The sequence below is a fragment of the Ahaetulla prasina genome, chromosome 14 (assembly GCF_028640845.1).
Source record: "Ahaetulla prasina isolate Xishuangbanna chromosome 14, ASM2864084v1, whole genome shotgun sequence".
Classification (NCBI taxonomy): domain Eukaryota; kingdom Metazoa; phylum Chordata; class Lepidosauria; order Squamata; family Colubridae; genus Ahaetulla; species Ahaetulla prasina.
The window spans coordinates 4,281,940-4,294,586 of NC_080552.1; the positions used below are offsets into that span (position 1 = coordinate 4,281,940).

A 12,647-nucleotide genomic window follows, 5' to 3' on the forward strand; every position below is an offset into this window, starting at 1 on the left:
TCCAATTAAATTAGTATTTCCAGTTCATCAATAAAATACATAGTTTTAATATCCAATCTTCATCAATTAACACCAAATATATATCAATCCATTCCACTCCTGAAGTCTTCAGAATCTTATAGTTTTAATATCCAATCTTCATCGATCAAGACCAAGACGATATTCCATCTTCCAGTATTCATCAGAAATTCTTTTATAATATACCTTTCTTCCTTAAACAGTCTCCCAAATATAATTCATATTTCCAGCTTAAATTCTTAAATTTTTATCCAATCTCCAAAAATAAACAATATTCTATCTTCTCATATCTTTAATATCACTTACATAAATCAAATAACATTGCTAATATTAATATTTCTTCAATTTACCTTACATCTGTCAAATAACATTATTAAAATTATAACTTATATCCAAAATATATCAATTATAACAATTAAATTCTATTTAACCAAATACCAACATTACATCCATAAATTTTTCTATCTGTCCTCCAAAAGTTAAACAATATTCCATCTTCCCATTCCTTTATACCTCACATATATCAAATAGTAACACCTTATACCCAAAATAAGTCAGTTGTAAAAATTAAACCCTATATATATATATTAAAAAAACAACAACATCAAAATCACATCTTAAGCATTCTCCATCCCCTTGTCTTCTATCTTACACATTTTCCACCATCTGCTCACCAATCAGCTTAACATCTAACAATAAAGAATTTCCAATCTTTAATATATTGGTGTAAAAATCTCTTGTTTAAAAACTTATTAAGAAAAGATAAGCCTCCAAAAGTTCCTATAAAAAAAAAATTCCATATTTGAAGTGAAGAAGTTTCCAAGATTTTAGTAGTTAGTTCTGTTTGTTTAAGAGCCATTCTTAAACTGTAAAATCTACCAAAAGAGAAAAAATTCAATAAACTTTTCTTCTTAAACATTGTGATAAAGAAAAAGGTAAAAAGAAAAAAAAATCATTAACAGTTCTTATTCATTCCATTTAAAAAGTAGCTTGTTATGTTCTTCTCTTCCTTTGTCCTTTTATAGTTTCACTTTCCTTTGTATATTGCAAATGCCATTTTAAATCCACTCAAGTTGAAAGTTAGTTCAAAGGAAAGCTATTTAAGAGCTGAAGTTAATATTTATTACTTGCAAATTCTTGCTAGTCCTCCTACTTTGTTCTGTCTGTGTTGAGTTCTCTTTAAAAATAAATCTTGGCACAGAGATGGTCGCGGCTTCTCGTTCTGTATAAACAGAAGCACCCTGGGCACGGAGCTTCGTCAGGCTAAAGGGGAGCTTTCACCCTTCGATCCCCTGGTTAAATTCCAGGGGCTCCCGGGGAGCTCTACCCAAACCTTATTATTATTTTATTATTTATTATTTATTTGATTTTTATACCGCCCTTCTCCCGAAGGACTCAGGGCGGTGTACAGGCAAAAGTAAAAAACAGACAATACTATATACAGTTTAAAATGCAAATTAAAAAACTTATTATAATTGGCCTAGAAACATTAAAATATATAAAAACTAAAAAACCCCATTTACAATTAGTAATAAAAATTTAAAATCGATAAAATTTAAGCCAGCCCCGCGCGAATGAAAAGATGTGTCTTCAGTTCGCGGCGAAAGGTCCGAAGGTCAGGTATTTGGCGTAAACCCGGGGGAAGCTCGTTCCAGAGTGTGGGAGCCCCCACAGAGAAGGACCTTCCCCTGGGGGCCGCCAGCCGACATTGCTTGGCTGACGGCACCCTGAGAAGTCCCTCTCTGTGAGAGCGTACGGGTCGGTGGGAGGCATGTGGTAACAGCAGGCGGTCCCGTAACTACCCAGGCCCTAATCCATGGAGCGCTTTAAAGTTCATAACCAAAACCTTAAAGTGCACTCGAAAGGCCACAGGTAGCCAGTGCAGTCTGCGCAGGAGCGGTGTTACGTGGGAGCTACGCGTAGCTCCCTCTATCACCCACACAGCTGCATTCTGGACTAACTGAAGCCTCCGAGTGCACCTCAAGGGGAGCCCCATGTAGAGAGCATTACAATAATCCAAGCGAGAGGTAACGAGCGCATGAGTGACTGTGCACAAGGCATCCCGATCAAGGAATGGCCCAAGCTCCGTCAGGAACCTCTCGGGGTCCATCAGGCGCCTGGGAGGGAACCAACGTGTAGCTGCGATGGTGAGTGGCGGTTCGGAAGTCTAGGCGAAGGAGAAAATGATCGGACCATGACATTGGTTCTGTTACTAAATCATCTAATTCCAGATCATTTAACCACAGTCCAGAGATATAAATCAGATCCAGCGTGCCTCCCCCCATGTGCGTAGGGCCATCATTTACTCGAATCAGGTCCAAGGCCGTCATGGAAGCCTGGAACTCCCGAGCTGCAGTCGATAACAAGCCAGCTGATGGTAGGTTGAAATCCCCCATGACTATAAATCTGGGGGTCTCAATCGCCACAGTGGCAAGTACCTCCAACAGCTCTGGCAGGGCTGTGGTCACGCAGCAAGGAGCCAGGTACGCGATCAACAAGCCCAACTGATTCCTATGGCCCCACCTCACATAGAGGGATTCACAGCCGGCGATCTGAGGAACAGTGGCCTCCCTCGGCTCTAGATCTTCCTTAATGACAACCGCCACCCCTCCACCCCTACCTTGGGCCCTCGGCTGATGAAATGCTCGGAAACCTGGAGGGCACAGCTCAACAAGGGGGACCCCCCCCCTCTGGACCCAACCAGGTCTCCGTAATGCCCATAAAGTCCGCGGACTCCCCCTGAATAAGATCGCAAATCAGGGGAGCTTTATTAACCACGGACCGGGCATTACATAACATCAACCGAAGATCCAAGCTCTGAGGATCATGGCCGCCCGAGGAACGGGTAGGAACTGAGGGGCCGGAGCACGTGATCGCTTTCAGACATCGAACACGTGCTCCCAACTCTCGATACGCCCCCCTCCTCCTCCATATCTGCCTCTCCCACTTACAGATTGAACAGATTCAATACAGATTGAACCACCCTCTAATCTTGGAACAGACCCCTCCCCCCCTGCCTCCAGACCAGATGTCGTAATGCCGCGAACAAGCACTGGGGCTGGATCCCTCCCCGACGGGTTCTCTCCCCCACCCGTCTTCTCCCTCCCCCACTTTAAAAAACCCTTATTTAAAAATTTATTTAAAAATCCCCATAAATTCTTCTTGGCCGCATGCCACCTCTCTGGGTCCCAAGACCCTTCATTGAGGTAAGCCCTCGATAACTTGGAGGGCCATTCCTGCGAGGCGGGGGAACCTCGCAGTCGAAGGAGGTCAATAGGCGAATATCTCATGGAAAACAGAATAAATGGCAGAAAAGGGTCCGTCCCTAACCGGCATAGATATTACAATCATGCAGATGACCCGATCAAGACCCGCCAGAAGATGTTAACAATTTGGGCAAAGTCACTCTCCCGTAGGACAATAATAAAAGGTCCCCGGGTAAAATGCCACATCACGAGTCTTGAGTCCTGAACCGTTCACACCGTCTGCTTTACCCCTGTCCGAATTGTAGATGGAAAATGCGGCTAGCCTTCAGGCCATGGCCAGAAATCAGGCCGGAAACGGTCGATGGATATCACGGCCAGACATCAGGCCCCCACCAATCACACCGCTGATGACAATCGCGGCCAAGGAGACAGGCCCAACTCAGCCGGAGTGCCGTCCCGTGCCCCAAAATGGCCGCCAATACAATCCGTCAAAAGAAGAGGTAAGGAACGGTCCGTACCGCTGATGTTACTGATGTTACTAGTGCTGCCGCCGCTATGTTGCCAGAGCTGTTGGTGAAGAAACAGCTGATAAAAACCGCGGCCAAAGTCAAGCCACCGACGTGCCGCTGATGAAAAAGACGCGGCCGAAGGCAACACGGCTGAGGATAACGCAGCCGAAAGCAAGGCCGCCAACATGTCGTCGATGGAAATCGTGGCCGATAACAGGGCCACTGGCATACCTCCGCTGAAGTTCGCTAAAGTTAGCAAGAACCGCGGCCAAAGAACAGGCTGGGGGGGTCGGCCGATGGACAGGGCCGGTGGAAATTCCGGGATCAGCTGGAATCAGCCCACCACAATGCCGCTGATGGTAACCGCGGCTGGGCATCAGGCCGGGCATCAGGCCGCACTGGGCATCAAGCCAGGCATCAGGCCGCATCAGGCCGCACCATGCTGGAACGCCGGAACGCCGCACCAGGCCGGAACGCCGGAAAGCCGCTCCAGGCTGGAATGCTGGGACGGCCGCCCCAGGCCGCCCCAGGCCGCCCCAGACTAGCACGCCGAAAAACGCCCCCCCATCGCCCCAAAATGGCCGCCGCCATCCGCTGCCGCCATCCGCTGCTCGTCCGAGGCTCCGTTCTCGGCAACCAAGGGTCTTCCGAGGCCCAAAGACCTCTCCCTCGGTTGCCGACATGCTGTTCACCCGGAGCCTGAGAACCAAGCAGCCCGGCGGTCGGCAAAAACAGCGCCTCGGCCAGAGAACACCCTGCCTGCCGTCTCCATGGGATTAAATCGCCGCCATTTCGTGCATGCGCAGAAGAAATTATCTGACCACTCTTCCCTCCCCCTTCTCCTGGGGGAGAGAATTCCAAACCGTTTGACAGCCCATTTACGCTGTCAGGGACAGTTTGACGAGACCCAGGGCAGACGATCCCAAAGGAACGTCCACGAAGCCTGCGTTGCCAGCGGAAGTCCTATAAAATTATAAAAATTCTTAAATAAAAATTTAAGAATATTTACAATGGTTTAGCTTCTAGCATGGGACACCATGTGATCTTCCATCCCAATTCTAAACCAACCAGATTCTCCTTAAATTCTGATACCAAACAAGCTCAGAGAAGTGTCGATATGCAGTGTCCTCTGTCACTTCTTTTCAGGGACTGCCCCCCCCCCCCACTCGTCCAGGCATGTTATATCCAAATTTTTTGCAAGAGCACCACTTCAGGTGACATCTTCTAGCTGACCACGGTTGATCTCGTGAAAGTTAAGAAGAATTAAATCCAGATGGAGGACAAGTAGTCAGTTCTAGAACTACCAGTTAGGCTGGGAAGCCAAAACACATCGCAAAAAGTGTTGGCAGAGGGCAACACACTTCTTGCCAAAAAATCTGCTTGGATGGATTTTGCAAATCGCCAGGAATGAAGCGGGACTCCAGGAAGAATTTTTTTCCCCCTCCAAGAATGACTCATGTTCTATTTAAGTTTTTTTTAAAACAGACTTCATAAGCTCACTTTGGAAAGGAACAGAAGGTGCCTAAGAAAGGAAATTAAGCCTCTTATAATCGTACCATGTTTCTCCGAAAATATTACCTATCCCCAAAATAAGCTGTACCTTGATTTTTACACCTAATGTAAGCCCTAACCCCAAAATAAGTCCTAGTTAAGACCCCACCCACTCTATGCCACCATTTGGTTCAGGGGTGGGTTCTACTTCACTACCGGTTTGCAGTGGGATCGCACATGCGCAGAAGCTTCCTGATGACGTCGGGGTCGGTGGGCGGAGCCTCTCCCTGGTTTTACTACCAGTTCGCAAGAACCAGTCTGGTTGTACTAGGTGGGGCGAACCGCATGCATAAAAATCAAGCTAGGGTAGAAGTGAGGGGTGGACCCGCTTACCTTAGCACCGCCGCAGACAAGCCTCCCACACCCTGTCACTTGTCGCGCCGCTGTCCGACTTCTGCAGCCGCTTGGAGGCAGATGCCGCATGGTGCTTTGCGCCGGTGGTGCCGCTGCTCGCAGTAGGCCACATGGCACATTGCACATTGCACCCGTTCTGCCACTCACGCACACAATGGCACATCACCCCATGCAGTCTCCTGCCATGAGCAGCAGCACTGGCGCAATACTCCACATGGCATTTGGCCACAAGCGGCTGCAGCATCTGGCAGCAGCATGACAGGCTTGGGAGATCTGGGTGCAATGGTTCTAAAGTAAGCATGTAAAACATCTCCCAAAAATAAGACCTGGTGCTTACTTTGGGGCCCAAAAGAAAATAAGACCGAGTCTTATTTTCGGGGAAACACAGTAATAAGTAAAGGTAGAGGTTTCTCCTGTCCAATCGTGTCCAACTCGAGGGGGGTGTGTTTCTCATCTCTTGTTTCTTAGCTGAGGGAGTCAGCATTGTCCGATGACACTTCTGCGGTCGTGTGGCCAGCATGACAACATATTGCAGCACAGAACATATAGCGAAACATGGAATGCAGCTGCCCTTCCACCGAAGAGGTACCTATTTATCTACTCGCATTTTCATGCTTTCAAACTTCTAGAGGGGCAAGACCGGGAGCCCATCCCATTGCACTGGTTGTCATGCTCAGCTTCTTAACCACCAATCCATTGCGCCCCAACAATCATAATAATACCTGCACTCAACAATCATAATAATACCTGCACAATCTTCTCATTGTTCCCATCAATCTCTTTCCACTTATGACTGTATGACTGTAACTTAGCTGCTGGTAATCCTTATGATTTATATTGATATTGATTGTTCCTGATTGCTTATTTGTACCCTATGATTATCATTAAGTGTTGTATAATTAAGTGTAAAATTGTACCCTATGACCATCATTTGTGTTGTAAATGTTGTACCTTGATGAAGGTATCTTTTCTTTTATGTACAGTGAGAGCGTATGCACCAAGACAGATTCCTTGTGTATCCAATCACACTTGGCCAATAAAAAATTCTATTCTATTCTATTCTATTCTATTCTATTCTATTCCATTTATTCTATTCCATTCTATTCCATTCCATTCCATTCTACTCTGTATTCTGTTCTGTTCTGTTCTGTTCTGTTCTATTCTATTCTTCTTGATTCCAATGTTCTGTTCTGTTCTGTTCTGTTCTATTCTATTCTATTCTGTTCTGTTCTGTTCTGTTCTGTTCTATTCTATTCTAAAACACAGAATTCTCCTCTTCCTTCCTACAGTTCCAGTGACAGGTATTGGCGCTAGGAGCAACTGCCAGGTGAGTCAAGATGGTGGCATCGAACATTAAGAACAGGTAGAATTTTGATTCTGCCCGTGTGGCCACCATCCTGTCTTTTTTTTTTTAAACCTTCCTTTGTGGAAACCTTTGCTGTCCTCCTTTTTCTGCCAAACAAATGAGTTTAAAAAGTCTCCAAAGAACAAAGTGCATCCAAGGACTGGGTTGATTGGCTGCAATTTCGTTCCTTATTCATCACTTAAGTGGAGCTGCTCCCGCCCAGGTGGCTGCTGGTTACGGTCAACACATTTATGTGAGTCGCGTTAAGCTTTGCTTTTTTTAAAACTCTCACTTCCAAGGTTTAAAAATAGAACAGGTTCTTTTAGACATCTATCACGATGTCTCCACCAGGCCCTTCCTGAACTGAGCGCCGAGCGGCCAACTCCTTCATCCTCCCCTCTCCCCCTTCCCCCTCCCCCATTTTTCTCAGCAAGAGCCCTCACCTCGGGGGTCATCCGGCTGATCGTGGGAATGTCATAACCAGCATTGATGAAGTTGGAGGCGTAGAGCTGCAGTTGAAACTTGTACAGCCACTGGTAGACGGCCTCTGAGCTCTGGGTGGGAAGAGGGGCACAGGTCATTATTTATAGATATTACGTCTCTTTAGAACAGGGGTCTCCAACCTTGGCCACTTTAAGACTTGTGGACTTCAACTCCCAGAGTTCCTCAGCCAGCAAAGCTGAGCCAGCAAAACAAAGCTGGCTGAGGAACTCCGGGAGTTGAAGTCCACAAGTCTTAAAGTGGCCAAGGTTGCAGACCCCTGCTTTAGAAAACCCAGAATCACCTGCCTGAATGCCTGACAGAGGCAGGTTTTAATCACAGCAGTTCTTATTTTTTTTTCCTAACCTTAATGATGTTTGTGGTCTTCCTTCCAGCCTCGTCACTAAGGTCCCCGTCACTATTTGGGGACCTCTTCCTCCTACCTGCAGAATCTGCCTTTTGCAAGAAAGCCACCTGTTTCTAGCACCTTCTGCAGTTTCCTCCCCTCCCCTCCCTTCCTTTCCACATTTATCTCATTTAGTCTGAGGAAGGTTTCTTTTTTTAATAAACCTGAAAAGGCAACCATTAAAAAAAAATAAAATGGGTCTCATAAATGGAATTGTATCCTACAGCTCAGGCCAGCTCTGCCCTTTTCCGCAGCATCTTGACTGTCCCATGAAAAGCAGGTGAAGCCGAGAGAACCAAAGCTGCCAAGCAAAGCCTTCCCCAGATTACTCCCCACCACCAGGCAAGGGAGGGCAGGCTAGCTCCTTTGAGGGGAGGGGAAGATAGAAGTAAAGGAAGAGCTGCTCCCCATCCCCTCCGGACACCGCCAGCTACAAAGCGGCATAGAAAACATCCAATTCTGCCTGGCTTTTGGGTGCTCATCCAAATTTTTGCAGCCCAGAGATGGCAGCTTTAGCCAAGGTCTCTCCTCCCACATCTCCTCTCCTTTACCGTAGGTTGGAAAAGTCAGCTGCCAGCTCAAGTCCCCAACGGAACCAAGGTTTGATCCGAGCCATATCCTGTCTCTGAATTTATGACTTAATATGTCATAATATGACTTCTGTAACAGAATCATCAGTGCTTGGAATACTTTACCTGACTCTGTGGTCTCTTCCCATAATCCCAAAAGCTTTAACCAAAAACTTTCTACCATTGACCTCACCCCATTCCTAAGAGGACCATAAGGGGCGTGCATAAGCGCACAAACGTGCCTACCGTTCCTGTCCTATTGTTTTCTTTTCTTCTTCCTACATATATATATGCTTATACCTCCTTATATTTACTCATATATATGTTTATATACTATATAATCTTTTTGTGTGATACTTACATATATTGTTGTGACAAAATAAATAAATAAATAAAATAAAATAAAATAAAATAAAATAAAATAAATAAATAAATAAAATAAACTCCACCGGGCTACGTTTTTGCCAGCTCCTTTCTCCCAAGTTTTATATCGGAATTCCAAAATGAACCGAGACTTGAGGTGGGAAGTGGCGGAGGAGAGCAAGGAAGGCAAAATGGCCTTTTAAATACCTGCAACCCCTATTCTGTCCCTAGAAACACTCCCACCCTCCCCTATTGGTCCAACCAAAAATATTACAGCTTGCTGCCCCCACCCACCCACCCAAGGAATGCCATTGGCTGCAGGGACCTCGCCTCAGGACACTCTTGTCCAGCTCTGCCCTGCCCTGCTCCACCCGCTTCAGAAACTGCTCGGGGACACCCAAACTTGCCTTCCCCTCGGACTGCGGCTCCACCTTCTTGACCGGCTGCTCCCCATATGGCTGGCTGGGGTACGGTGCGCTGCCCAATCCTGGGGTCCTGGAAGAACCTGTCACAGAGCAGGCAGGAATTCTCAGCGCAGCAGGGCATTAGAAGGAGCTTCACGTGTCAAGAAGGCCCTGGGGAACCTGTGGGCACATTCCCTGGCAGGACAAGGTGGCCGGCCACCAGGACATTGGGAGAACGGACTAGCGTGCAGGTGCCATAACACGGGGCTTGTCTGAGTGTGGGTTGCTGTCAGCCTTTCACACCTGGACCTGCGCAGGTGCTCTGTTTCCTTTCAAACCAGAGAAGAGGCAAAGGGAAGATGGGAGGCCCAGCTCCCTCTCTCGGGCAGCATCTTCCTCCCACCAAACATCAAGATGGCAACCAAGGTGACCTTGAAGTCCCCCCAAGTCACGTTCTGCCATCAAACCTTCAACAAGGATTCCAACCCATTTCCAGCCCAACTAACACCGCAAGGTCTCCGGCTGGATCCAAGGGCTACCAAGACCTCCGGCATTAGGCTGGCAACCACCCCTTGAACCCTGGGAGGGAGGGAAGGAGGGAGGGAGACCATAAGTGGGCCCAGAGATTTCTAGCTTTCTGACTCCAGAAAAGGGCACCACCAAAGCTGTTGCAGAGACAACACAGATCCACAACGCGGCCAGCATCTCAGGAGGAACAACCCCTGAACGGCACGGATCACAGCAGCCCGGTGGCTGCCTTCCGCCCCTCACTCTAAATCAAGAAAGCCCCTTCCCCAAGCGAGGGTCTTGACCAAACCATCCAGGGTCTTAAGACGGAGGACACTGCAGAAAGCAGCTTTTGCTGACACCCCTCCACCCCACCCCAACCCCCTCCTGCCATCCGTTAGCTCTTGAAATGCTCCATCAAGGGGAAGAGCGAGGAGCAGAGCAGAAATGCCCGGGGGGGGCGGGGGAACGATGCTCCAAACCCAATCAAAGGGGGGGTAGTAACACCGATAGGGTGGTGGTGGGGGAAACAGACCGTCCTGCGACCGACAGCGCTCTTCCCACGGAAGGCAGCTTGCACGTTCAACAGAGGCGGGGGTGGGGGGAGCTGTCTTGTTTTCCCTTGGCCGTCGTGCCCTCCCCCCAGTGCGCCCCACTAACCGAAGCAAGCGAAGGGCTGGCAGCAGCAGCAGAAGGAGAGAGTCATGTTCTCCTGGACAAGCCGCTGGTCCTGGAAATAAGAAATGCTCCCGTGGGGACAGAGGGACCAGCTGTCCTCCGGAGCATCCACGCACCTGCGGGTGTCTCCACCGCCTTGGCAGGCCCGTCGCTCACAGCAGAATCTTGCACAGACGCCTTCTGGGAAAGGACAGTTGCCAGCAGCTGAGAAATTGGGGGAGGAACAGCAAGAAAGCGTTAATCAGAAAAGAGCGGCAGGCAGGCGAGGAGGAAAGGGGGTGGGGTGGGGGTGCAGAATAGAAAAACAGGGACTCGGGAAGCCTGGAGGCAGCCGAGGGAGAATCAGGTGCCTTTCTCCCAGAGCTGTGACTCAGTTGGCAAAGTGGCAAGCTGCAAGCACGGAGAGCAAACGGGCAAGCACAATGCCGCTGCCTGCTTGGCATTCGTGGCTGCAGCCGAACTAGCTCGAAAAGAGAATTCTGGTGCAGGCAGGCCGCAAAAGGGCAATTTGGGAGCTAGCGGCCTGCCCCTCCTCCTCCTCCTCCTCCTCCTCCTGGCCCAGTTTCCCCAGGGAAGGAAGGAGCCCCCTGGGTCACTGGCCAAGCGCATGGCATCGGAAGGGGCGAGCAATCCAATCTGCAGCCACAAGGGGGCAGTAGAAGACCGAGCAATGTCAAGGATAGGTCGCTTACTTGGTTTGGTTTTGGTTTAGTAAAATTTATTAGCTGCCCATCTTACCACAGAGCAGGGGTCTCCAACCTTGGCAACTTTAAGACTTGTGGACTTCAAATCCCAGAATCCCTCAGCCAGCAAAGCTGCCACAGAGTACCAGACCCCCCTCCCCGGGCCAGCTTACAGTCTTAAAAAGAGTAAAAAATATACAACTAGACAAGGGCCATTGGGTGAGACTTCAGCCAGCCGGTGGGCTGGAAAGCTCCAGATTTCGTTCCGTGGCACATCCAGCCCTTTGCGGAGCAAGGACTCAGGGTTACCTTCACGCCTTCTGAGCCAGGATGAAGGGCCCCATGGCCTCCGCTTCCAGTGCTCTGGCCACTGCCCGAGCTCCGTCCACTGGTGATGCTTCCAGTGCTGCCCACGCTGCTGCGGTCACCTCCTAGAAGGGAGTGGGAGGGGAAGACAGTTGACTTGTGGACTTCAACTCCCAGAATCCCTCAGCCAGCTATCTAACCTTCGCAGCTTTAAGACTCGTGGACTTCAACTCCCAGAATTCTCTAGCCAGCCAGCATAGTATAGCTGGCTGGAGAATTCTGGGAGTTGAAGTCCACAAGTCTTAAAGCTGCCATGTTTGAAGACCTCTGCCTTAAATAAAGGGGTGGGGGAATCCTCCATCAACTACTAATGCAACTCTATCCTTATTGCCTGTAAGATATCTTAAAACATTTCCGTAAAGCTCCTTTCCTGAAGTGGACGTTATAGGAGGAAAACCAGGCGCCTTCCTCTACGGTTAGTCGGAGATCAGGAGGCGCCTGGCAGCATTTTATCCAGTTCACAAATTTCATTCAGAGGCGGAAACTTTTCCCGAACTGCAGCTCCTCCTGACTTTTTCGTTTTGGGGTTTTGACTTGCCATCCCATACTTTCTATAGAGCTCCAGGTTGGAGAGAGAGGATATTACCAGTAACAGAGTTGGAAGGGACCTTGGAGGTCATCTAGTCCAACCCCCTGCTCCCGCAGGAGGCTTATACTAGGGATTTGAACCGCCGACCTTTCTGATCGACAAGCTCAGCGTCTTAGCCACCGAGCCACTGAGCCAGGCTATTAAAGTAGGGGTTGTGCTTGCCCCCCTCCCCAAAAGGCTCCTCTCACCTACAGTTTCACCTCCTTGGGGAACGGCTTGTATATCAATTCTCCATGACAAACACATCCCACCTTGCATCACGCGATTGCTTCTCCCCATCAGCCAGCCGCCACCCAAACTCCCTGCACCAGCTCCCCTCAGGGGAACGCACCCCCACGCCACCCCCATGCCCCAGCCAGTCTCTCGGGATGCCCCTCGAATCCCCCCTCGAATCCCCTCTGCCCCCACTTCTCCTCCTACCTGCAAAGGGCTTCCGGAGCACCCAGATTTCTTCTGCGGGGGCCGGCGTGGTCGCAGAGCTGCCAGGAGACAAGTGGGACGGGCTGGCATCCGACCCTCGGGAACCTTTGAGGTCAAAGATAGCACCACGATCCAGAAAAGGGAGGGAGAGAAAAAGAGAAAGAAAGAAAGAAGTGAGAGAAGGAGACAATGTGGTATG

At 49.0% G+C, this 12,647-nt stretch overlaps 1 protein-coding gene across 3 annotated transcripts in view; it reads right to left on the reverse strand.

The window, feature by feature from the left end:
• The window catches only part of CASKIN1 (CASK interacting protein 1), a 164,953-nt gene that overhangs the window by 17,857 nt on the left and 134,449 nt on the right, over positions 1 to 12,647 (reverse strand). For all 3 annotated transcript variants that reach the window (XM_058157039.1, XM_058157038.1, XM_058157040.1), the window contains 5 exons: positions 12,449 to 12,553; positions 11,383 to 11,504; positions 10,507 to 10,594; positions 9,209 to 9,306; positions 7,427 to 7,537 (listed from right to left, as the gene is read on the reverse strand). In XM_058157039.1, the coding sequence (XP_058013022.1) occupies positions 7,427 to 7,537; positions 9,209 to 9,306; positions 10,507 to 10,594; positions 11,383 to 11,504; positions 12,449 to 12,553 (524 nt within the window). The remainder of the gene's footprint in view (positions 1 to 7,426; positions 7,538 to 9,208; positions 9,307 to 10,506; positions 10,595 to 11,382; positions 11,505 to 12,448; positions 12,554 to 12,647) is intronic.